Source organism: Mauremys mutica, chromosome 1, assembly GCF_020497125.1.
Source record: "Mauremys mutica isolate MM-2020 ecotype Southern chromosome 1, ASM2049712v1, whole genome shotgun sequence".
Lineage (NCBI taxonomy): Eukaryota > Metazoa > Chordata > Testudines > Geoemydidae > Mauremys > Mauremys mutica.
In genome coordinates, this window is record NC_059072.1 from 93,200,135 (window position 1) to 93,228,013 (window position 27,879).

Sequence of the window (27,879 nt, forward strand, 5' to 3'; positions counted from 1 at the left end):
CAAACCCTATTTACCTATTACACATCCACATTTGAGTCCCTTATACACCAAAATGCAATCTACTTCTCTTCAATAATTAGCCTCAATTTCATTTGATAATTAATGGGGAGGACAACAGTAAAGTCTTCCTCTGCCTCATTCAAGTACTAATAGCTCCAAAGAAGTGGTTATAGAATAAAATAGAATAAAATATTCATTGAAGATGTCAACATAGTTGAAACTGGGGCAACATATTGTCTTGTGACTATCATCAATTTTTATTTTCAGTTGCCAGGTCAATGAAGCATAAGCAACAAGAGCCAACTTTTTATTTTATTTTATTTTTAAACCTGTAACCTATAGTATATTCACTTAGGTGGATGAAAAATTTATATTGTGGGTAAAAAGAAATCCAGATGACTAATCAAGCAAAATGCAATGTCCTCAACAAAGTACTGTGTTTATAGTACAGCTGAATAATGTGACTATTCTTGTATTTTAGCTGAGGTATCAAAACTGTAGTTTTACACTTGTACAAATTTTATTAGTAACCTAATTAGGACTTAGTTCTTTAGGGAAAGCTCTGACATTTTACCCTGTATTTGTACAACATCTAGCACAAAGTGTCCTTGATCCTGATTGGAACCCTTGGACACCACTGGACGGTAATACAAATAATTTGGTGAGGAACTCTGCCCACTCCCAGTTTTGAATATTCTCTCCAGTCAAAATAGTTCTGGAAAGGTAGAATATAGTGTTGTAAGTCACCTGAAAAGCTGCAGCTAGAAATCAGGTCAGCTGGGAAAGAATTCTCAAATTTTATTCACAGTAAACAAATGCAGCAACAAAAGGCAGAGCACACTATTTCAATGAGGCCAATATAATACCCCTCCATGTTATTCTCTGCAATCATACTTAGTTTCACCATTAAGTCTCTGAGAAATTTTATTAAAGCAGGATGTTAACTTCCACTTTTTTACATTATCTGCTTCATTTCAAAAATTTTCTGCATGTTTCAATCACCACAAGTTTGCAACTCTTCTTCAATTTACTGATACTAGTATGAACAGAAAGAAATGGCAACAATTATTTTGAAAAGCTTGGCTCATTTCCACAATAGAAAAGAATGCATCTGCTCAGTACTAGAACCTCCCTGAGTTCCTCTTAGTTATCAATCTAAGAAACAACTTCAGCCACAGAGGTAGCAGACTGTGTTGCTAGCCTACTAAAGGCATAACACCAGAACCAATGAAACAACACAGTTCCCTGCATTAGCTAAAAGGCAGTGTTTTAGGGGTCGGTAAGATCATTCTCCTCCGTTAAATGATGAAGTGACACTGGAATTGTATGCAAGAAAAAGTTTCTATGGTCTGGCTCTGCCAAAGATCCAAGATCTTCCTAACCTCTATAAAGAGAGAAGTCAAGAACAGGATAATCACCATAATGTTGGCACTGGCTCGAGCAAAGGAATTATCTAGGATATACGTAGGACATCCACCATTATAGTACCATTAGCAGAGGGCTTTCCCCTCCCCCAACCAAAGAAAAGTTTCTAGATTTCCACCAAAAAGTATTTAGAGACATATTTTCTCCATGCACTTTCTTAATAGAAATGAGTCAATTTCTTTTTTGATTACATTTCCTCTTTCTTCAAACTACAAAAGGCCAGCATCTAAATGGTCCATCCTGTAAAGGACATTTCATTTACAATTCCAGTTTCTTTTTGGAAATTTATTTTAATGTAACATTCACATTTCAGGGAGCACCAATCTACCAGATGCACACCAAGGGCTGAAAATGGGCAAACTCTTCTTTTGTTGCATTTCAGTGGTTTTATAAGACAAGGAACATGTAAAGCTTCATATACATATATTGGTAAAGTGAGTTCACTTTCTCAGCTCTAGCTTCCTAATGCCATTAATCCTTTAACTACAAATTCTGATTAACCCACTGCAGAATATACAAAGCAGAATTTTGTGTTTCAGAATATAAGGCAAATCAGCACACTGACTTTTCAGTTACTAGCTACTATGAAATATAGGTATTTAAGAAACCAAGGGCGAGCACCCCAAGAACAACCAATGCTTCCAGCACGTTTAAACAAGAGTGATTCCCACCATTTACTATGGTAAGGCCCTTTTTAAATAAACGTGAGACTCACTGTTTGTTTTCTTCACCAGGAGGTGGAGTCTTGCCATGCCCTTCCATTACAAAATCCTCATGTTCCATCTGCAAAGGCAAGCATTGCAGGTCAGAAATTGGTGAAGCAAAGTGCATGTCACCTTAACGTGTCCTTTTTCCACATATCACAACTTAATGTAGCCACTTTATTTCAGTGACTGGTCCAGAACAGACCATCTAGATTCTAAACAATGAATGCACACCTTCATTCCTCTTATTGTGGTATCATTCTACAGCACAATTTCCAGAATGCCTGTGTGCATAACAAAATAAGAGCTTCCGAGAGAGGAAGGATGGTTTAATGACTAAAGCAAAAGAGCAGTAGTTAGGAGATCTGGATTCTGTACCCGGCTCTGTCATGGACTTCCTGTGTAGCCTTGGCCAAGCACTTCACCTTTCTACTTCAGCTTCCCTATATGTAAATTGGGAATAAAAATACTTATCTACCTCACAACATCTTTAAGGATTAATTAACATTTTTAAAGGACTTTGGGATCCGGGAATGGAAGGTACTGTAAAAACAAAGTACATTTTGTGAAAAATAACTTTTGTATTAAAAAAAGACTTGTCCATATGCATACCACCACATACTGTAGCCAGCGGAAGAAAAAGCCTAAGCTAGCCTTCAAACAAATGCTGTTCCAGTGATAAGGTAAGCATTTCCTCTGGCTCTCAGGATAGAAGATTCAAGAGACAATAAGGAAGTTTTTTGTTTAATTATCTTATATTCTTCTCCACAATTCCAGTGTGTATCTTAAACTATTTCTTAGCAAGGAAATCAGAGCACTCAAACACTACATCTAATCATCATCAGTGAAACAATCACCATTCAATTACCTCCCTTAGCTAGAATTTCCTGCACTGGCAGCAGAATATTTCACATTTATATAAAACCATACATAAATTTATTATATATAACTAGAGCCCTGCATGGATACACACTCTCTATACAAACACCAATACATGCACATTTAGCAACCTTGCACACCATGTGAAGTAAGCTAGCCACGCTGCAATACTTGATATAGGCTTGTAAACACGATAGTCAGAGATGACAGATAAAATCAACTGACTGGTACCCAAAAAAGAAACCTGTGATCCACTGTTTGAAACTGGGGATAGGGGGGAAAGAGCATTAATATAGGAGGTAAGGGTAACCTGCTTTGGTAGTTCTTTGGAAAAAACAGTAGGCCCCTCCCAATCTGTACCTCAATACTGTCAAGCAGTGACAAAAAAAATTACTTATGCGAGGCACTGTCTGAATATCCAAAGATGACATTTTACAGGGACAAGAGAAGCAACATTATTGTCTGGGTAAACAAGTACTCCTGAACAAATCCACAGATGCACTGTAAAAGATCAGTGAGCTATAAGCAAGTAGTGATGTACAATAAACATATATTCCCAAACAAAACATGTTTAAGATTGATACATATTTACATCAGTGACTCTATTTAAAACAATAACAAAAAATTGTAGTTATTTTTAAAAAATGCTTGAAAGCCAGGAAATTCAGCACTGTAGTTTTGCAAACAAGCATAACTTCCATCCATTATGGAGTTTGGGGTCTTAAAGACCTATGGAATGGGTGAAGGAGGTAGATACAGTAGAGTTTCTACCTATTATAGCACAGAGAAGTTTTCTAGCACAATATAATGGCACACGGAAGAAGGTATTCATATGCAATACAGAAAAAAGGAGAGATTCTAGTATGTTTTTCTATATATGTTCAGGTGGCTTGGGAAAAGTCTGTTGCCAATATGAGACAAGTCTGAAATCTGTATGTACAGAAAATGAGGAGAGGGTTTGTCTCGGAAATAAGTGCATAGTATATTGGGGAGAAGGACTGGATAGATAGTACAGATATTTATATAGAGTCAGAGTTAAGCTAAACTGACATCTTTTATAAAATGCAAATTCACTCCAATAGAGGCCAATAGAAAGGAGCAAATTATGGCAGGTAAAATATAAAATGGAAATTAGGAGAGAAAAGTGGGAATTTGAAGAGCAAATAAAGACAAAAAAAAGTCTTTAAATATATTAGAAGCAGGAAGTCTGTGCGAGATAAGGAGTAAAATGAGCAATTAAAGGAAGGATAAGAACATTTCATAGAAGCAAAATGATTAGTTTTTAACCAAAGGAATATTGGGGAGATCCCTTTCTTAGACCTACTCCTTTCAGGTAATAAAGATGAGTGACGGTCAGAAACTGACATTTTAGAAAAAGAGGAGGAATTTATACAAATTCATAAACTAAACAGCAGCAAGTGACAAGGACCTGAACGTACTGAAAGAATTTAAGAATGAAATCTGATGTGTCAAAGGTAGCAAAATGTTGGAAGCTTAAAAGACATCAGGAGTGACCTACAACCATTGAGCATTACTTCAAGTACCAGGAAAATTGTTTGAAATTGTAATTTAAAATAGAATTATAAAATACCTAGAGGTGCCTGGTATCATAAGGGACCATTTCTCTAGAGGAAAAAAAAATCAGGCCTTTTTGATACATTAAAATTCTCTGAGTATGTCCACAAGATAATGGAGAAAGAAGTGCCTAACAATTTATTTCGACTTACAAAAATCCTTATGCAAAGTTTCTCACAAGAAGCTATTAGAAAAATTAAGCAGTCATGGAGTGAGAGAGAAAGTACCAGCACAGATGAGAAACAGGCCAAGAGACAAAACAAAGTAGGAATAAATGGTAAATAATATAGCAAAAGGTTAAGAGTAGGATGCTCCACGGATCTGCACAAGGATGGGGTTCTTTGATATAAATTGAGTATCACTCAACTGGAAAAAGGGGTGAATAGGGAGATGACAAAGTTTGCAGATGACATTTACTTAGGCTAGTCAAAACTAGAGAAAACTAGCGGGGGGGGGGACTTCAGAGGGACCTAACAAAGCTGTGTGAGTGGGCAGCACAGTGGCAGCTTCAATTCAGTGTTGAAAAATACAAGGTAGTACACACAGAAAGGAACACAATACAGCAGTGGTTCTTAACCTTGGGGTGCAAAATGCCCTTTCTGGGGGTGCGAGACATGCCAGATTTTTTTAGAAGGTAAATCATCGAAAACACAAATTAAGCACGGGCACGTAAGTTCAACTACTTTGTTTCATCAAACGTATGTATTTATTAACATTATACTTTTTTATGATTACTGTAATATACAAACAAAAAATATATCTAGGTTTAAGGGGTGCGAGAACATATTTTGATTTTTGATAAGGGTGCAAGAACATATTTTTTGAGAACCAAGGGGGTGCAGGCTGCAGTAAAGGTTAAGAACCACTGCATTTTAAATTAACTGGTCAGAAAGAGGACTTCCACTTCACTGTAGAAAGCTCAGTGAAAATCTCCGCTCTGCATGCTGCATAATCAAAAAAGCAAGACAAATATTTGGCTGCATAAAGAATAGTCTGGAAAGTAACACTGACATGATTGTAATATTGTAAATCAATGGTATGCCCTCTTCTGGAATACTATATTTAGTTCTGGTCACTCAATCAAAAAAACCCAAACCATAGCTGAAATAGTGGGACACAATGAAAATGTTTAGAAGTATGGAAAAGCTTCCATATGACAAAAGAAAACACTAGGACTGTTTTTCTTCTCTCAAAACATATGAGAGAGAGAAATAATAAATGGTGTAGAGAAATTAAAATGGGTGCCACTTTCTGCCACCTCTCAGTACAAGATGACATTCAATTATACTGAAAAACCACCAATTTAAAAGAGAAGGAAATCATACATGGTGTAAAAAATAACTTGTGAAATTCACTGCTACAATATATCACTGAGGCCATGTGCTTAGAAGGATTTTTAAAAGTTAGATATTCATATGGATGAGAACAATCACAGATACGTTAGAGATGATTTAAAAAATTGGAGGGATAACTCCCATGTTTCAGGGCATAAGCAAACCTCAGAGGGGCTAGAAAGTTCTATGAACTGGTCATTCCACAATTACCTGGTAGGTTGTTTCTTGGATCTTCCTCCAAAGCATTTTGTACTTACTACTGGCAATGGTTGGATATAAAATACTGGACTAGGCAGACCGCATGTCTGATTTGGTGTGGCAATTTTATGTTCCTACATAGTTTGCAAAACTTTGGCTCCAAATTTCTTAGCTTTTGAACAATTGCTTTTTGAAATAACATTTTATGGACATTTAACTGGTATATATTTCTAACCTTGAAATTTCATTCTACTCAAAGTGACTTTGTTAAAAAATAAGGCATTATGGAATTCCAAATTTGTGGTGTTCTAAGAATTCCAGATCAAATTTACTCCACAAGTAGAATATTTTTCCTCCAGCCTACTCACTGTATCTTTATGGCTTATAAATCATTGCTAGCAATTCTGGCAGGCCACATGCTGCCCTCCGTTATATCTGCCTTTAATTGGGATTTGCACAAAGGTAACTGAGCATATAATTTGAAAACAACGGAGTTGTGCACAGGCCACTCTGAAATTGGAACTTTGATTATGCGCAAAGCCAGAAGAGACTCTTGTTCATATCCTTATAGCTGGGTTGTTTCTGCGGGGATGACAGGTAGTAAAATATCTGTCACCAAAGCAGACCAACAGCATTATGAACACACAGGGGACCGATGTGTTCATTCTATTTTAACAGAGCTTTGTTACTGGATTTCCTATATTTTAGACATTATTTTGAAACACAGTCTTGTGAAAGCTTTATTATAGTGAAAATAAAACCTAAAGAAATTCCTGCAACCCAATTAGTTCAGCTGGTGGAGCTTTTAAATTCCACAGAATATGCATGATCAAGGGAAAGAAGTTGTGTCATGCACTCTGGCACCCAACAGTTAAATCTGTTGTGGTGTGAATGTGGAGGAGGTGCTTACCGTCTGTCATTGAAAGGGTGAAACCAATGGAATGGATAAGGTTGGATGCACAAGGTATGCCATTTCCTTCCTTGGGTTACAATTGGCTGAGGGCAGGCTTCAAGACTCATCCCTCTAAACCTCCAAATCCCACCCACAGTCCCATGTGTCCCCACTCACTCTGCCTCCTTTTACTCCCTAGCAAGCCTCTCAATATCCTTCTACTGTGCCCTGACAATGCCAAGACCAGTGCTTATGCCCTCTCCTTTTAAGGAAGTTGGAGCCCAGCCTCCTTCCTGTGCTTCCATGATATGATTTGTGGCAGCAACACACCTACCATTTGAATCCATGCATAATAGTGCATTCTAAGTCCTCAGCTTATTTTGTCTTGCATGATAGGCAGAGAAGGAAAATTGTCTTGGAGTTCACAGAAATCAAAAGATTCTGTGAACTTTTTTCTCTCTCTTTTTTGACTTTGATGTAACAAGTGCCACTGTCAAAGGTGGACAGTGCATGGGGGTCTTGGAAGGGGAGGGGAGTGGTGGGAAAAAGAATAGGACTGAAGATTTTGCAAATGCTGCTGCTAAAGAAGCATAGTCACATTCACTCCACCCCCAGAGGAGTGAGGAGAAGCAGGAAAGGCACAGGAGCTGGCCGAGGCATGGATTTTCTCCTAACAGGGCTGCAGCGGGAGTCATTGATTCTAAGATCAGGAATCTGAAGAGAGTACATTCACCACTTGTCCTTTATGGCAAGAGATATGGGTGCAAGCTTGAAGATGCCAGCAGCCAAGGAGATAGGACTTCAGGCAGCTGAGGCAAGATATTAACCTTCTATTTTTAGGAAAAAACATTGTGACAAACTTTTAATTCTAGCATTCTGGTTACTTCAAGACTATTGTCACGAAACCAATGTTTAAAAAACATAAAAAGTTCAGCTGTCAGTGCTGATCTAAATATTTAACCAAAACTTACAAGTTCTGCTAGAGCTGGATATTGTTTTTCCAACAGTTTATTTCATATAAAACTTTAAGCTACCTACATTAGTTCTCATTGAGGATGAGAAATGAATAAGACAAATCTGAAGTTTTTAATCCAAGTTGTTGCAGACAGAATGTACCAAAAACATAAGAAAACTTATTCAACATCGAAAGACTAAATTTTCCCAAACTCTGATGTTTCTAAGACATCTTTTTCCAATTAACCTCAACAGCTTGCAAAAAGAAATCTCCTAAATCTCTACTTTAGAGAGCGTATATGAGAAATCTTAACTGGAAGGACTGTTTTCAGAAGAACTTGAGGAAGGGATAGTTGTTAAAAACACATACATTAGGCTTACAGTGAAAAGCTATTTAATCAGCGGAGACAAAATAAGGACATCTGAATAAAGAGAAAAACATATATTCTTACATATAGTTAAGGTTGCTTGCAGAGTTCAATTAAAAAAACCAACAACCACTATTCCCACTCATTCACCTCTCTAAAAAGTCCTCTTGTAGGGCTCTAATTTTCCATGGAGGAAATCTGTTCAACCACTTGCATTAAACAAGTGGATGAAAGAGTTTTGAAAAGGTTTTAAGCCTTTCAGTCAACAATAGCTCAAAAACATATAAACCAAAAGCTTCATATTTGACCCATCACTATACTTCCAGGAGGAACAGGTACATTTGAGAAACATTTTTAAGGGTCCAGCAAGCAAACTGCTGCTGAGGTTTTACATTTGTTTTAATCTAATGAAGCTCCAAATTTTATAACCTTGTCTACAATATTGAGGTTTCGCTCAAATTCTCCTACTGTTGCTCTAACACCAGTGCACTTCCCAGGCACTAGCAACAGCAAGAGTGCTATTGTAGATGGGCCACCAGTATTTTCTCTACTGCATTACTCAGAGCTGCTCTGACTAAAATGTCAGCAACTTGTCACTAGCGTTCCTTCTGTTGCTAACACTAATGGAACTGCACCAGTGCTAGAGGAATAGTGGAAGAATTCGTCAAAAAACACCATATAGATACATCTTATGAATCATAAAGGAGAAGAGGATATTGACATATTATCTCCACCTGGCCTGACCAGAGGCCAAGCCAGGGATATCTTGGATAATCTGCACTGGGGAAAGAGTTTTGTCTACACTAGCATTTTTCCCCATTTTATTTGCCTAGCTTTGGTAGTAGAAATGTTGAAAGCACAATTTTAGAGAAATACAAGCATTTTCACTCCCATAGCATCTAGCAGTGCCAGATCAAAGAGGAGGGAGGATTTCCAAAAGTTCTCAGTGTAGATGCATCCTCAGAGGGTGCATCTACATTAAAATAACATAAAATTAGTTCCAATACTATGACAACCAACAACAGCGCAGCTACACCAGTGCTAAGTTGCTAGTATAAATGAGATTCAGACACTGGATAATACTTAGTCCTGCCATGAGTGCAGGGCACTGAACTAGATGACCTCTCAAGGTCCCTTCCAGTCCTATGATACTATGATTAACCAGCATATTAACAAAAGCTCATGCAGAGCAGGTTTTCATGACATGGTGGCAAAACAATAAAATAAAAATGCATAAGTCCTGTCTATACTACAGCTTTGGTCTTCCTATTATTAGTGAAGCTGTACTGTAGCTGGCACTTGCTGTAATATAGGTACTAATTTGTCTAATGTGGACAAGACTGAGTATGGCTCATGGAAACAGACATAGCAAAATCCAAAAGTGAGTGGGTTAACATCAAAACACACTGGGAAGAAGGATTGTGTAGTGGTTATATCAAGGACTAGAACTTTAGGTTTTCCCTCTAATTCTGTCACTAACTCACCATGTGATCTTGAGCAAGCCACAACTTCTATGTCCCACCTCTAAAATGGATACGTTACTACTTACCTACCATACAAGATTACTAAGAGGTTTAATGTTAAGCACCTTGAGATCCCTGAATGAACAATAATCAAGACTCAGGACTCCACAGTGCTGTACGGACAAGAAGACAGTCCCTGCCCCGGAAAGTTTACAGTCCACATTACTTAAGTGCAAAGTAATATTATACTGTAAAAGTTTTCCATTATCCACTAAATTGGTTAATTTAGAAGCTTTTTTATTTTAAATTAACTACAGTTTGAATACCTGGAGAAGACACTTGAAAAGCTTCAGTGTCGAGGCTTCTTCAGATAGCATTCAGTAATATTTCAGGAAACCACTTCTCACACACACACCCCCTGCACACAGGCACAAAAAGTGTGCTGACTGTGAGAGCCGGTAAGGAAGAAGACCCACCATTTCCTGCAGCCTTCATAGATGACACTCTCTTATCCATTAACATAATTATTATTATTATTATTATTGTATTTCCTAGGAGTCCTGGGACCTCATTGTGCTAAGAGCTATACAAAACCCACAACAAAAAGATGGTCTTTGCCCTAAAGAGTTCACAATCCATTCTCTACACATAACATTTCTTTACCTTAGGGTGGATGGATGCATGTATTTTGTTAATATATAAAAAAAAAAAAAGACATTCACAAACTCAAAATGCGCAGCTGAAGAGGACCTCATTCAAATCAGAAGCAATAATCAAGACCTTGACCATTTCACAAGAATTTTGAAAAGAACCTGGCCAATTTAGTAACAGTCTATCTACCTAAAATTCTCTCTGTATTTTCACTTGGCTATTTTCTTCACTTCCCTCCTAAACACTTATATCATGTTTTCTTGAAAAGAATAACAGTGCCATAATCCATCCCTGAGATGGCAGGATTCAACAGTGGGTGACCAATTCACATTGCTTTGGTGTTCTTGTGGGTGAAGTGTAATTTATAAATGTATTCACCACCATTTTTTGCGGAGTGCATTCCTGCATACATGCTGCCATCTTAAGTAAAAACAAACAAACAGTTTGATGAATATTTGTCAAACAAATTATCTGATGACAAGAAAAGTCCTCTAACATAGGATAAATCTACACTGCAAAATAAAACAAAAAACCCACAGCAGCGAGTCTCAGAGACTGGGTCAACTGATTCCAAGCTCATGCTACGGGCTAAAATTAGCAGTGTAGATGTTCCCATTCAGGCTGGAGCCTAAGCACTGAGACCCACCCACCACACAGGATTTCAGAGCCTGAGCAGGAACATCTACACCAGGGGTCGGCAACCTTTCAGAAGTGGTGTGCTGTCTTCATTTATTCACTCTAAAGGTTTCGCGTGCCATTAATACATTTTAACGTTTTTAGAAGGTCTCTGTCTATAAGTCTATAATATATAACTAAACTATTGTTGTATGTAAACTAAATAAGATTTTGTAAACGTTTAAGAAGCTTAATTTAAAATTAAATTAAAATGCAAAGCCCCCTGGACCGGTGGCCAGGACCCGGGCAGTGTGAGTGTCACTGAAAATCAGCTTGCGTGCCGCCTTTGGCACGTGTGCCATAGGTTGCCTACCCCTGATCTACACTGTCAGAGTGAGCCAACAATCAATTGACCCAGGCTCTGAGACTCACTGCTCCAGGGTTGTTTCTTTGGGCACTTTTGGTTTGTTTTGTTTTTTTGCAGTGTAGATGTAGTCATAGTTACTGTTGCACATTTTCTTTTCAAATGGTCATGCCTAGGTTAACTTACTACTACATATAATGCATTGCAGAGTTTGCAGTTAATTATAACTATTAAATAACTATTTTTATACTCATGGCCTGAGAAAGCCAATCACCTGTGGAGAGCAGAAAGCTTTGATGCAAGGGCATGATCTTTTGCAGAATCTAGATTTTCATTTTAAAAAATACATTTCTCAGCTTTAAAGTTGTGACAGTTATGTCAACTAATGTCTAGAAGATTAAGTGATATACTTTTGCCTTCCTAAGTTTGCAGAGATACAGTTCCTGTGCCTCTAGTGCTGCTCAGTTTTACCAAGCTGCAGCAGAGTGAAAGCAGATCAATCTTACCAAGTTTTCATAGAGGCTACTCAATACTCTGTGGGCAGCTATGATTTTCAGGCATCTCAGCTGGACACCCAAAAAATGAGGGACACCCAACTAATGGCCACTTCTGAAACTGTTGGGCAAATCATTAGACCAGCATCACATGGGAAATCTGTGGCAAAGTCAGGGCTATAACCCAGATCACACAGGTCCCAATGCAATGCCTTAACCACAAGACAATTCTCTCTCTCTTTCTGTAGCCTCTTGTGCCTCATTTATTGTAAAACTTTCTCTCTTTCACCATCCAGCTGAGGCACCAAATAAGCAAAGGGGGTCCCATGGAAAGCAGTATGTGATCATGTAATTAAAGACTGCTTCATAGTGCATATGCACAAAGGAGCAGACTTAAGGTTGTATAGGAATTCCCCAATTTCTGACTACTTGACTTTGCAACCTTAACACAATGTTCTTTTAATGTAGAATTTTGTATGGAATAATCTGTTTTTATACACACACACAAAATTATAAGGGAAGAGGTAGAGAATGAGATATAAAGTGTGGATGAAAGAGCAGGAAAAGAGGAAACAGACACTAAATACAACACAGGAAAATAAATATTGATCCTCTATAACAGTGGTACTCAACTAACGGTACATGTACCCCTGGGGGTACACAGAGGTCTTCCAGGGGGTACATCCACTCATCTTGATATTTGCCTAGTTTTACAACAGGGCTACATAAAAAGCACCAGCGAAGTCAGTACAAACTAAAATTTCATATAGAGTACTTGTTTATACTATACACTGAAACGCAAGTACAATATTTATATTGCAATGGATTTATTTTATAATTATATGATAAAAATGAGAAAGTACGCAATTTCTCAGTAATAGTGTGCTGTGATACTTTTTTTTTTTTTTAATATCTGATTTTGTAAGTAGTTTTTAAGTTAAGTGTAGCTTGGGGGTTTGCAAAACAAATTAGATTCCTGAAAGAGGTAATCTGGAAAGGTTGAGAGACAATGCTCTATAAGAAGAAAAAGTGAACCAAGGCCAGGAAGAGAAATAAGTAGGCTTAGTAGAATTCAATTTTTTTTATAATTTCAATGGATAATATTGATGTTTATTTTTATGCTATTTATTTAAATTTTCACAGTTGCAAGAAATTATGGGAGAGGTCAGACAATTATTTAATGACAGTGGACAGTGAGATTACAAAATTAAAGCTTTATAACCTTTAAAACACAAATTGTCAACATCACATGTCAAAATACACAGAGTAAATAACCTTAAATCAATTTATAATAAATTCTCAAGCAGCATTTTTCATACTTTGCCTAACCATAAGTTTCAATTATTACTGATCAAAATATTTTTTGTCAATTTGTGTGTATTGTGAAATTGATGTTTACTAACATTTACCAATAAAAAACTAATCTTTCCAAGCCTAGAAATGAGGTATAACTAGACAGATGTAAAAAGTTACATTTTAAGTAATTTAACTGAAAGCTGACTGACAATGTTACAATTCAATACAGTAACTCCTCGCTTAATGTTGTTACATTCCTGAAAAATGCTACTTTAAGGGAAACAATGTTAAGTGAATCCTTCCCCATAAAAATTAATGTAAATAGAGCGGGTTGGCTTCCAGGGAATTTTTTTTCCACCAGACAAAAGACTATATATTATATATATAGACATATACACAGCATAAGTTTAATACTCTACACAGCAATGATGATTGTGAAGCTTGGTTGAGGTGGAGGAGTCGGAGGGGTGGAAGAGGGTAGGATATTTCCCAGGGAATGCCTTACTGCTAAATGATGAACTAGCACTCGGCTGAGCCCTCAAGGGTCAACACATTGTTGTTAATGTAGCCTCTCGCTCTACAAGGCAGCATGAATGGACGAGACACATTGTGGCAGAGAGAGACAGAGGTGTGTGTGTGCGCGTGTGTCCTTTAAGTACGCTGACCCCACTCTAAGTACACTGCCTTTTTAAGTAGATCAGCAACTTGACACAGCAGCTGCTGACAGCAAGCTCCCTCTGTCCTGAGCCCTGTCATGTCTCCCCGACTCGCTCTATGGAGATAAAGTACGGGGGCAGGGGCACCTGACATTAGCACCCCTCTTCCCCCCCCCCCGCACAGCAAGCAGGAGGCTCCCAGGAGCAGCTCCCAGGCAGAGGGCAGGAGCAGCACACGGCAGTGGGGGGAGGGACAGCTGAAGCGCCCGGCAATTGATAGCCTGCTGGGCGGCTGCCACACAGGGAACTTAGGGGAGCTGATAGGGACGCTGCTGGCCCACCCTGGTTCCAAGCCACCACCAGCTAGCTCCAATGGGCTGCTCTTCCTGCAAGCAGTGTACAAAGCAGGTGGCTGCCAAACAATGTTATAAGGGAGCATCGCACAACTTTAAACAAGCGTGTTCTCTTAATTGATCAGCAACGTAACAACGTTAACCAGGATGACGTTAAGTGAGTTACTACTGTATACTACACATCTATTTTTTTCATTTACACTGCAGGGGTCATAGCAGCAATGGTATCTTCTACCCTAGTTAATAGGCTTAAGTCTCAGGCTAGTAGGTGACAAATTTTTCAAGCTCTGTTCAAACAGTTGGCCAATTTGGTCATGCTGAGCCTCTCAGATGCTTTTGATAGCATGGACCATGAGTTGTTGCTCTGCTGACTAGTAGATGTAGCTGGGGTCTGCCTTCCAGCAGTTCAAGTCATACCTATAAGAATCAGTCAGTGATAGTGGACAGTTATTTGTCATCACTGAAGGACTGGACATACAGCACCCCTCAATAATCTATCCTATTCCACAGGTTTCTGAATGTCTGTGGTTTCTTGGCTAGATCACTGTAATTTATTTTACTTTGACTCTTCATGAAGATCAAGGTCTGTGTCTGTGGTTTGGGAAGATGGTGCAAAAGAGAGCGCAGAGGAGGAGGGTGAAGGTTAGTGCAAACAATCTGGCAAAAAGGAACAGTAGGGTCAGAATCAAAAGGGAGAAAAATAATTTTAATATTAAACAGAAAGCCCAGAAGCCTTACCTCTCTACTCTCCTCCACCTGTATTTTATCTATGTAGATGGTAAACATTTTGGGAGAGACAACTGAAGCTTTTGGTGATTATGTGATTGCTGGATGTATAGCAGAATTCCTTGGAGAAAATGCTTCATAATTTGTTGGTCTTCCATCCTAATAATATGCCCGTACCACAAAAGCATCTCCAGAACTCCACAAATGCCTGAGTAGATGGGTTTTGTAGCTTGCCTGGCAGGTCTGGCAGATCAAAGAGTGGGGAAGAGGATTCCGGAGTGAAGGGTCCTACACAGGTACCTACCGGCAGCTCCCTCATGTTCAAGTTGAAGTCTTTCCTGGTGTGGGATGGGGAAGAAGGGGTCTCTTGGATCATTGGTTTTGGGACCAGGCTAGAGCTTTAAGAGGTACTTAGATGCTTAAGTCCTGTTTTAGGAACCACTGCAATCCACAAAACTCCCATTCAGCTACTGCCTAATCCTGCAAATGCCTAAACTCGCCTGTGCCTAAGCCTTTTTCTTCCAGGCATGCACACTGCTGTCTCACTCTAGCTGTCCACATGCCTATCTCCCACTTAAGCCCCAGAGCGATTCACAAACCGCGAAAGATAAGCATTCAGCTGCCCAAGCCACGTGCAGAGGCCTGATCCCATAAGCAGCCTCTGAGAATACCTAGTGGTTTATGGAAAACAGACCTGTCAAATTCACATATTTTCTTTTGATGAGATTACAAGTTTGGTTGATAAAGGTAATAGTGTTGATGTAGTACCGGATGGCATTTTGATTAAAAAACTATATTGGTACAAAATTAACATAGCACACATTAAATGGATTAAAAACTGGCTAACTGATAGGTCCCAAAATATAACCGTAAAAAGGGAAACTTCATTGCGTGGATGTGTTTCTAATGGTGTCCTGCAGTGGTTTGGTTCTTGGCTCTATTCTACTTAACAGTGACCTGGAAGGAAACATGAAATCACTGATGAAGTTTTCAGGTGACACAAATATTGGGGGAAATGGTAAATAATGAAGAGACAGGTCATGGATAGCCAGATTGGGATCACTCGGTAAACTGGACTCACCTGAGGAGCAAGCAAACAATATGTGTTTTAATGTAAATGTATACATCTAGGGGAAAAAAGAATGTAGGCCATACTTAAGAATCCCCCATCTTGTAACTTATCTGGGAAGCAGAGACTCTGAAAATGGTGGCTAATCAGCTGAACATGTGAATCTGTGGCCAAAAGGGCTAACACAATCCTTGGATGCATAAACAGAGGACTCTTGAATAGAAGTAGAGGTTGTTTCACCTCTGTAGTTTGCACTGGTGCAACTGCTGCTGGAATACTGTGTCCAGTTCTGGTGTCCACAATTCAAGAAGGATGTTGATAAACTGGAGAGAGTTCAGAGAAGAGCCATGAGAATGATTAAAGGATTATAAAACAACCCTTATAATGACAGGCTCAGGGAGCTCAATCTATTTAGCTTTAAAAAAGGGAACGTTAAGGGGTGATTTGATCACAGTCTGTACGTATCTACATGGGGAATAGATGTTTAATAATGGGCTCTTCAGCCTAGCAGAGAAAGATACAACATAATCCAATGGCTGGAACTTGAAAGTTAGATAAATTCAGACTGGAAATAAAGGCATTTTTTTTTTTAACGGCAAGAGTAATTAACCACTGGAGCAATTTACCATAGCTCATTGAGATTCTCCACCACTGGTAATTTTAAAATCAAGATTGGATGTTTTTCTAAAAAGATATGCTTCAGGAATTATTTTTGGGACATTCTATGTCCTGTGCTGTACAGGCCACACTAGATTAGTGGTCCCCAAACTGTGAGGCGCAGAGTAACGGCAGGGAGCACAGGGAGGGCCAGGCCAAGCCCCATGGGGAAGGCAGGGAGTGAGCGCAACCCAGCCCTGCTCCATCTCTGGCCCGACCACAACTCCGCCCCGGAGGGGAGGGGGCGCAGACACATTCCATTACTGGGAGGTGCGGGGGTGTGTGTGTGTGTGAGAGAGGAAAAACGTTTGGGCACCACTGGACAAGATGATCACAATGGCCCCTTCTGACCTTGAAATCTATAAGAAACACTGAGTTTTATAGTCACAAAATTCAAGTTATTGCAATCCCTTCCTATCGTGGCTTCTTCCTGCTTGTTCAGAATGTAGCAGGACATTTCCTCATTAGTCTGAGCAATCACGATCATTTTACATCTAACCCATAAGATTTAATTTCCTAAAAAGTGGCAGATTAAGATGGAAGAATTTTTAAAGCCTTTTACCATGCAGGTTCTGATTATATTCAAAATCACTTGCTTGAATCCTGCTGTAATGAGTATCTGAATTCGGACACCATCTTTAATTGACAGCGTGCTTTTGTGAACTCTAGGATGGAGAAACTGCTCTTCCCAGTCCTCAAAGTCTGATTCAGCCCATCCTTCCCTCTTTTTTAAACTCTGGGCACCTTGCAGGAGTTTTTATAGAGTGCCACCTTCTACAAATCATTATTTCGTTATCCAGTGCTAGCTTAATTTTAGAGGGCAGGGCAGCCATATTAGCCACAGTTCAAGGCTTGTAATAGTCATTTCAAAGTTGCATTCTGTCCAAGATGATGTACAACTACAACAAAAACATGAAAGGCCGCCTTCCAACACAATTAAAATGGGTCACACTAAATAGAGGATCCAATACAATAAAGGATCAGAAGAGATAGTAAATGCGTCTCAATGGTTCTAGTGAAAAACATTTATTTTTTCAAATAAATAAATAAATAAATGAGGAGACTTACTAAAAGCAAGTCCCCCACCCTGGAGCTCACCATAACAAAAGCAGAATTTGGCTGCTAACCTGTTCTTATCACCAAACCAACATCTCCTTTCCCTCCCATTTAGTCTCTTCCAGAGCATCATTCCCTCTCCAAAATGAGAGGTTCTCCATATATGCCAGCTTCCTCTTATTGACTGTCCCCTAAAGCAAGCATTTCACTGCACACTGGCACAATGTCCATACATGAAGTATCAGACATTGGAAATGAAAAGCCCTGCTAGGTCATCTAGGCCACATCCACCTATATCAGGGGTGGCCAACCTGTGGCTCTGGAGCCACATACGTCTCTTCAAAAAGATAATATGCAGCTCCTTGTATAGGCACTGACTCCAGGGCTGGAGCTACAGGTGCCAACTTTCTAATGTGCCGGGGGTGCTCACTACTCAACCCCTGGCTCTTCCACAGGCCCTGCCCCACTCCACCCCTTTCTGCCCCTCCCCTGAGCCTGCAGTGCCCTCGCTCCTCCCCCCCCCCCAGCCTCCAGCATGCCATGAAACAGCTGATCGGGAGGTGTGGGGAGGGAGGGAGAGGCACTGGTTGGTGGGGCTGCCAGTGTGTGGGAGGTACTGGGAGCGGGGGGGGGGCGGGGGAGGGAGGGAGCTGCTGCGGGGCTGCTGATGTATTACTGCGGCTCTTTGGCAATATACATTGGTAAATTCGGGCTCCTTCTCAGGCTGGCCACCCCTGACCTATATACTCAATGCAAGATATACCATGGGAAACAATTTCCTAGTGCTCCAGCTATATCAGTTTTAAAATTACCCAGATTTTGTGATTTCCACCATTCCACTTGGGAGACTATTTCCCAGCATAATAGATGGCACCCTAAGCAGCAGTCACTGATACTCAACCTATATTTTTGTTTGCTTAATTTAACTCTATTAATTCTTATGCACCTTTTACCATCCTAAACAATGTTTGCAACCTGTTTACAGACCCTTCAAATTACATTTCAGTTTAGTTGCTTGACAAAGCTAGACAGACATTTACAGCAGCCCTTTCAAAGTCTTTCCTCAAATTTATCCTGACAGTACCTTATTTAATTTTAATAACAATTTTATCATCTTAGTCCATAGGAGTCTTTTCATATGGTAGGAACATCAAACAGACTCTCCCCTTTGCTGCCTTAGAACTTTAGCTTTTTAAAGCCCTATATAGGGATTGGCCAAATGAAAGCACCAGCTTTTATGATATTTTCTCTGTCAAGTGATATTCAATCTCACAAGAGCTGAGCATAGATTCCTAAACTCTAAAACCAGAAGGGAACATTGTGACTATCTAGTCTGACGTTCCGCATAGCACAGGCCACAAAACTTCCCAAAGATAATTCCTAGAGCAGATCTTTTAGAAAAATATCCAATCTTGATATCAGAATTGTCCATGGGACAGAAACCACCACAACTCTTGGTAAATTGTTCCAATGATTAATTACTGTCACCAGTACAAATGTATACTTTATTTCCAGTCTGAATTTGTCTAGCTTCAACTTCCAGCCATTGGATTGTGTTATACCTTTTTCTGCTATATTGAAGAGCCTATTTGTTCTCCATGTTGATACTTACAGACTAATTAAGTCACCACCTAACCTTCTCTTTTTAAGCTAAACAGATGGCTCTCCCTGAGTCTCCCAAAATAAGGTATGTTTTCTAATCCTTTAATCATTCTCATGATTCTTCTCTGAACTCCCCAATTTATCAACATCCTTCTTCAATTGTGAACACCAAAACTAGATGCAGTATTTCTCACTGATGCCAAATACAGAATAAAATAACCTCTCAACTTCTACCGGAGATTCCTTTATTTACGCATCCAATGATCACATCTGATCTTTTGGCCACAGTATTATACTAGGAGCTCGTGTTCCACTGATTACCAGCCATAACCCTCAAATCTTTTTCAGAGTCACTGCTTCCCAGGATACAGTCCACATCCTGTAAGTATGGCTTAGATTCTTTGTGCCTAAGGTATACATTTACATTTAGCCGTACTAAAATGGCTATAGTTTCCTTGTGCCAGTTTACCAAGTGATCTAGATGGTTCTGAATCAGTGACCTGTTCACATCATTATTTACTACTTTGTGTGTCATCTACAATGTCATAAGTGATGATTTTATGTTTTCTTCCAGGTCATTGATAAAGATGTTAAATAGCATAGGGCCAAGAACCGATCCTTGTGGGACTCCACAGGAAACATCCATTAGATTACAATTCCCAGTTTTCAGTTACATTTTGAGATCTATGCAGTGTGTTGTAGCCGTGTCGGTCCCAGGATATTAGAGAGACATGGTGGGTGAGGTAATATCTTTTATTGGAGCAACTTCTGTTGGAGAGAGAGAGACAAGCTTTAAAGCTTACCCAGAATTCTTCTTCAGGTTTGAGAAACAGAGTGTCACAGCTAAATACACAATGGAACAGGTTGTTTAGTATAAGTAGTTAACATATTTCAAGGGACCATTGAAGGTGAAGTGGCTTGTTAACACACCTCCAGTCCTTGGGAAGGTGGGAAAAGGGAGGGTTGTTAATGGGTAATAGACTGCATTAATAAGCAATAAATCCTGTGCCTCTATTCAGTCATGATTTTTAGTGTCTAGCAAAGTTATGAATTTAAGCTCCCAGGCTCATCTTTTGAAAGTGTTGTGTAGGTTTCCTTTGAGGATGAAGACAGATAGATCAGATATAGAGTGATCACTTTGTGAAAAGTATTCACTCACAGGTGATATGGAGTTTTTGTCCTGGATTAAGTGTGCACTGAATGAAGTACATGACATGTTGCAACAGGCACATGTAGGACCCATGGATCTTGAAAGTTGTGTTGTGAGGTGTGTTATCATTGTAGCAGTTTTTGCATCTGTTGTTCTGACAAGGTCTGGTGCCACTTTGAGTTGGTTTGCCCTGATCTGTGGGAAGCTTGCTTCTAATGAGGAATTTGGAGAGGTTGGGGTTTTTTTTTTTGTTTGTTTGTTTTTTGAAGGTTAGAAGAGGGGGTTCAGGAAAAGTTTCTTTCAGGATAGAGTCCCCATTGAGTATGGGTTGTAGCTATTTGATAACCCCTCTAGTTCCAGTGTTGGGTGGTAGGTGACAAATAGGGGCGTGCAGTTGGAGGGGGGGTTATTTCTGTATTGAAGCAGGTTCTCTTGGAGTATTTGGGTAGCCCGTTCAATGATGCAATCAACTTCTCTGGTGGAGTGTCCTTGTTTGGTAAAGGCAGTTTTCAGTGTATTAAAGGTGGATATCCCAGACTTTCTCCTCAGAGCATATTCTGTATCTGAGTTCCTGGCTACAGATAAACATATTTCTTGGTATGTTTGGGGGTGGTTACCAACCTATCAAGGTAGATGTGGTGCTCTGTGGGTTCTATCAGATAGCCAGTTTTTAATTCATTTAAAGTGTGCATTGTTCATTTTATACCATTCTACTTTTTGTTTAAAATCAAAATGTCATGCCCAAGTCAAATGCCTTACATAAGTCTCAGTATATTACCCTCAAACTACTACCTTTAACAAACTTGTAATCTCATCAAAAAAAGATATCAAGTTAACTTGACAGGATCAGTTTTCCATAAATCCATGTTGACTGGCATTAATTACATTACCCTCTTTTAATTCTTTACTGATCAAGTGCCCTATCAGCCACTCCATTATCTTGTCTGGGATCGATCTCTGACTGACAGGTCTATAATTACCTGGGTCATCCCATTTCCCCTTTTTAAAACTTGGCACAACATTAGCTTTCTTCCAATTTTCTCCAACTTCAACTCCAACTCCAAGGGACAAGTCAATATTTCCAGATTACCTTTTTTTTTTTTTTTTTGTTAATACTCACTTTCACCTGCCATGAAATGGCAACTGTAGAGACTGCATTGAAAAGCTGCCTAGAGTCATCACAGTGCTCCAAATCTTATTGAAAATCAACACTGATGGTTCAAGAAAGCTTCTCACCCAGCTCTTTTAAAACTCATGGATGCAAGTTATCTGGACCTGCTGATTTAAAAATGTCCAACTTTAGTAGCTTCTGTGTAATATCCTCTAGAGCTGGCTGAGTTAACGGAACCCCAGGCCGGCAGGAGGCTGAGCAGGGCCGGTGGTCGAGACCCCAGACCGGCTGCAGGCGTGCCCCTCCGTCTCCCCCCTCACCGCGCTCGGGTTCTGCGGCTCCGGGGGGGTGTGAGCCGCCGGGGCACGGGGCCCTGAGCCTGCTGCGAGAGGGGCAGCAGCTCATACTCCCGGGGACCACAGAGCCCGAGCGAGGGGGGAGCCGGGGGGTGCACGGGGACCGCCACCCGCATGTATCCGCTGCAGGAGCCCCCCCGGGGGTGGGCACCGGGCCACAGCCCGGGCAGGCACGCCCCCCCAGTTCCCCTAACCGCGCTTAGATTCTGTGGCTCCTGGAAGTGTGAGCCGCCGCTGCCCCTCCTACAGCTCCCCACCCCGCCACTGCCTCAGCACTCTGCGGGGGAGAAGCTGTGCATGCAGCAGCCCAGCAGCGTGTTTTGCCTCCACAGGGAGCCAGTGTCTGACCGGCATGGGCATGGTAAGGGGAGTCCCGGGGGGGCAGTCAGGGAGCAGGGGGAGGGTTGGATGGGTCGGGAGTTCGGGGGGTCCTGTCAGGGGGCGGGGAGTGGTTGGATGGAGTGTGGGAGTCCCGGGGTCTGTCTGGGGGCGGGGGGGGTGGATAAGGGTTAGGGCAGTCAGGGGACAGGTAGGGGGTAGGGTCCTAGGGGGGGCAGTTAGGGTGGGGGGGTCTCAGGAGGGGGCAGTCGGGACAAGGAGCAGAGAGGCTTAGGTAGGTGGTGGGGTTCTGGGGGGCAGTTAGGGGCAGGGGTCCCAGGAGGGGGCAGTCGGGACAAGGAGCAGAGAGGCTTAGGTAGGTGGTGGGGTTCTGGGGGGCAGTTAGGGGCAGGGGTCCCAGGAGGGGGCAGTCAGGGAACAAAGAACAGGGGGGTTGGGGGTTCTGACGGGGGCAGTCGGGGTGGGAAGTGGGAGGGAGTGGATGGGGGCTAGGGCAGGGCTTTCCCCTCTTTTTGGACAGTCGAAATATGGTAACCCTAGGCGAGGGAGGAGACGGGGGCGCATGGGGGCTGACACCCACATACATCCACTGCAGCCTGCAGGAGCCCCCCCGGGGGGGGGGACCGGGCTGCAGCCTGGGCAGGAGGAGAAGGGGGCGTGGCTGCTCCCTGCTAGTGGCACCACCACCTTTGCAGGGCTGCTGTCCCCCTGCACCACGCTGATTCCTCCATGGCTGGGGTTCGCTGCCGCTGCAAGCAGGACATTCTGGCTCTCCAGTGCCTCTGGAAGGTGACCCAAGCCCGGCAAAACCAGTCAGTGGACTGGTTGGGATTTGCTCCTCAATGAACTGATGTGCGGGGGCTGGGGGGGGCACGGGGGGGCGCAAGGTGGAAGATTTGCCTAGGGTGCAAAATATCCTTGCACCAGCCCTGCCCCAGGGGGTGTGTGCACCCCAGGTTAAGAACCACTGCACTAAACTGATAAGCTCTGAATTTTAATTTAATTTTAAATGAAGCTTCTTAAACATTTTTAAAAACCTGTTTACTTTACATACAACAATAGTTTATAGACTTATAGAGAGAGACCTTCTAAAAATGTTAAAATGTATTACTGGCACGCAAAACCTTAAATTAGAGTGAATAAATGAAGACTCGGCACATTACATCTGAAAGGTTGCCGACCCCTGCTCTAGAGATACTAATGTAATGGAAAGAGTGTTATGGCCATATGATGAGACCGCATCATCTGTTTTTTCCCCAAATACAGAACAGAAATATTTATTGAGCACTTCTGCCTTTTCCGCATTTATTATTGATCTTGTCATAGCATATCTCAGTATGGCCACAGTTCAGTCCCCATCTTCCTAAACGCCGGCGCAGCCAGGTAGCAAAACTCTGTTTTCTCAAACCTCTTTCACAAAAAAATTCTAAACTTTTGTTTACAAATAATATAATTTGCAATTTCCCAGCTGGAAAATTACACATGTTAACAAAGCTAACCTTCTGTGTGTGCTTTACCACCAATAGATTCATGAACTGATGACAGTGACTTAGCCATTTGAGAAACACCTAAATATGGGTCAATATATTTTTTCAGCCCCAGCACACTAAAGTGGGTGTGAATAGTTCTTGACTTAAACAAATCAGAGACACACTCACTTTTTTTAAAAAATCAAAAGCAACCCAGTCTTAACTGCAGGATTCTACTCAGGTGCCAGAAGGGTAGTAAAGCTGGAGTGAATCACAGGGATACGGACAGGAAAATGGCATGAGGGAATATTACAGGCTGACAAATCAGAACAGGTGGGTAAATGGTAGGAAATAAAGCAGCAGGAGAAAGATCTACAGGAAAGTTTCTCAAGAGGGCTTGATGTCCAGCACTGTAGAGAGAACCAAAACAAGAATAGGGGGAAGTCAATATTTCCAGATTACCGTTGGGTTTTTTTTTGGTTAATACTCACTTTCATCTGCCTGGAAACGGCAACTGTAGAGAAAGTGCATTGAAAAGCTGCCTTGAGTCATCACAGTTTCAGTTTGCACCTCTCTCTGTGTCTTCAGCTGAAACACTATTTTGTAAATACTTATGGCAAAACTCTGAATCATGAGGTATTCATACAACTGCTAACACTGCAGTAGACGTACCATTCTCCCCTTCCTCTCCTACCCTCAGTAGAAGTACCACACCACCATCACAAACACTGAGCTGGCACTCTGTCTACAGATCCTAGAAGGTCCTGCACTTAAAATTTCAGCCAGAAAGAATAAAAAAATGGCTTGAACTTGCATTTTTCCCCTCTTTTCCCACAATCCCAGAAGATCAACACACAGCTACATATCACAGGACTACTTGTATTTCGTAGAAATTAAAGTGTCCTGCTCCCCTTAGAAATCTCAAACACATGCCGTGCTTCTAGGAACGTCTGTGTCCATTCCTCATAAGTATAGTAATAGCACTGTCGTTACTTCCTCGCCTGGTTTTGCAGGTACTGCACATACTGCGGGATAATGCACGAGGTATTTACAATGGTCAAAACTGCAGCGGAGATCTGAGCAGGCTCCATGCTTGCTGTGCTATGGCGCCTGAATGGGTAATCCTGGAAAAAGGGCGCGAAACGGAGGAGAGCTGTTCGGTTCAAGATGGCCGATAAAAGGCAGTAACTGGTTGTCTTCTCTAGCTTTCATGGAGTCAAGAAGCTCGCTAGAGCTGCAAGAGCGGGAGAGCAGAGTTTGCGGCGGAAGCGTGAGTAGTGTTTGTGGTGAAAGCTATGCGGTTCAGTTCACGATGGCCGAAAAACTGCGGGAAATCGTTGCCTTCTGTAACTTCCACGCGAGCCCAGGACAGACAACATGGAAAAATTAGCTAATGATGCAAGAGCAGGAGAGCAGAGTTTGCAGTGGAAGCTGTGCTGCTCAGTTCACAGTAGCCGAAAAAAGGCAGGAAATGGTTAGATAAGAGAGTAGATAGAAAGATGAGAGGACATGCAAAGTGGATTCATAGTACCAGGAGACAGGCAGTGCACTGTACTGCACCGTCTTCTGGCAGTATGGCATCTGCCATAGCTTTCACGGAGGGAGGAGCGAGTGACGGCACATACCCAGAAACACCCGTGAGAATGTTTTTGCCCCGTCATGCACTGGGAGCTTAGCCCACAATTCCAATGGGCGGCGGGGACTGCGGGAACTGTGGGATAGCTTCCCACAGTGCACCGCTCTGACATTCGATGCTAGCCTCAGAGCTGTGGACTCACTCCGCCAAATTCACGTGCTTTAGTGGGGACACACAACACTGAATGTATAAAATCGCTTCCAAAAATTTAAATAGAATAAGTTCGAATTAATTTCATCCTGTAGAGTGATCTCTAAGGGTACGTCTGAGTGCAAAGGAACTCAGTCTTCCTGTTAAATCAGACTTACATGTTCCCTGAAAACAGTTATTAGATCTCAAGTGTTAGGCTCATTTAGAAACCTTGATTTTTTACATTGGCTCTTTTTTCCCCTATATGGCACAAACATTGGAAAATTACTAGAACCATCAGCACATCATGGCAGATATTGGCTGTCCTCGCAATCCTGATAGCATGTTAACAAAAAAGACCATTTTCTGACTGTGTAAACAAGGAGAAAAGCACAGACTTAAATCACCAAATGAATTAACAGAGAAGAACCCCAAGACACTAAGGCCAAACAGCAACTCAGCTAAGAGAGCAGACGAGGTCTTCCAACCAATTCAACTTTTAAAAAAAAAAACAACAAAAAAAACAAAAACAAAACCAGCCAATTTTGAAAGAATTCCATTTGCTGAAGAGACCTAGCATTGAAAAAAGTCATCGACCCAAAGGAATGCACCTAGAAAAAGGCCAAAAGAGAAGCACTAGTGAAAATGCAGTAAAAGCATCAATTCTCAGATGTCTGAATGACATCAGGAGCACATGAATACAGCTAGAGGCCTTACATGTGTAGCATCAGTTACTGAAACACTAAATGAAAAAACAGGAGAACTAAAGAATTATAAAAATTAAATGGAAAAGAGTGAAATAAAATGTGATAGGGAAACAAGTGAGAGAAAGCAAACAAGAAAAGACTGAAGCACCCCAGTGATATTAAAGCTCATTTCAGGCTTCAACCTGTTCCCACTGAAGTTTGCTCCAATGGAAGCAAAAGCAGACACCTATACCTCAAAGTCAATTTTCATGGTAATGTAATTCACGTCCACATCACTTACTAATGTCAGAAAGACTCAAGCAGATAAAACTCTTCTGCAGAATTTCATTTTCCAATTTATGCCCTCTGAAGTGTTATTCGTAGTTTGAAATGCATGCATATTTACTCTTAAAAGTGACCTGCTACAAAAATATATGGTGAGTGATTCTATTAATGCCATAAGTGGCATGCAGCATAAGTATAAAACTAATATCATATAAAAAGTCTGCTGGCCAGCTCTGGGTTCCTTACCCCAAAATACACCACATTCTGGGATGTCACAGATATCGGAAATGCTCTTATAGCATTGAACCAGCTTATCAAATACCGCAAGTCACATTTTTCCTATGTATGTGAAACATGTGTGAGTATGTATAAAGTTTAAAACTGACTTTGAAATAATACTATCTGTGAAAATGTAACTTACTGCACTTGGTCTCTTATGTGCAGGATTACCATTACAACAGAGTTTTGGGTATGAGAGAGAGAGAGAGAGAGAGAGAGAGACCAAAATGATGTATTCTGTGGTGCTAAGAGTGAACAGTTACTTATCTTATAATAACTGTGGTTCTTGAAAATGTAGTCAGTGTAGAGCCCATCATAGGTGCTCATGTACCTTGTGCAAATGAGACCGGAGTCTTTTGACCAGCAGTGTCTACAAGAACCATGCTTATGCCTGGGTACCTCCTTGTGCTCCTTTTTGAAGGCACAAAGGGCAGAGAGGCTGAGACCCTCCCTCAGTTCCCTTGCAATTTGAAGCCTGTGGTGTTGAGGACTCCTCAAGCTGGGACAGAGAGTGGGTTGTGGGATCCATACTAGCAAAAAAAACTACTCTCTCTCTCTCTCTCTCAAAAAAAAAAGAAAACAAACAAAAAAACACAAGCCCACAGTTACTGTAGGGTAATCAACCATTCTCTTTTTGAATGTATCGGTGCGGATCCCACTGTATAGTAAATGACCGGCAAACAATATCCCTTCAAGACAGTGGGAATGAGGAGTTCCAGTTGTATCAATGATTATAGCACTGCTATCCCAAATTTGGCATTAGCCACTAAGTCAAAGACATAGTATTTGACAAGGTCACTGGATTACTCCACATTGCCGTCTTATAAGATTTCTGATATTGACACAGGTGAATGACGGTGCTTGCACTCTGATTGAGGGAGCCTGTATGTTTAGTGGGAGAGATACAGGAACCAGCTGGTAAAAGAGTGAGAATGTTATCCATTTTGATATTCTCTGTGAAGAGATGACTTAGTCTTTAGAATGCTCAGCTATGTCAATAAACAGAGAGGGCAACAGTCAATGATTTGGGCATATCAATATAATAAAAGTAAAGCCCTGGAAACATTGAGTATGTGGAGTTTCTTTTCTCTCATTGCAGAGTGTGGTT

The 27,879-nt window shown here is 41.0% G+C and overlaps 1 protein-coding gene across 10 annotated transcripts in view; it reads right to left on the reverse strand.

The window, feature by feature from the left end:
• The window catches only part of TNRC6B (trinucleotide repeat containing adaptor 6B), a 240,152-nt gene that overhangs the window by 166,047 nt on the left and 46,226 nt on the right, over positions 1–27,879 (reverse strand). For all 10 annotated transcript variants that reach the window (XM_044985398.1, XM_044985465.1, XM_044985413.1 and 7 more), the window contains one exon: positions 2,141–2,208. In XM_044985398.1, coding sequence (XP_044841333.1) covers positions 2,141–2,208 — 68 coding nt within the window. The remainder of the gene's footprint in view (positions 1–2,140; positions 2,209–27,879) is intronic.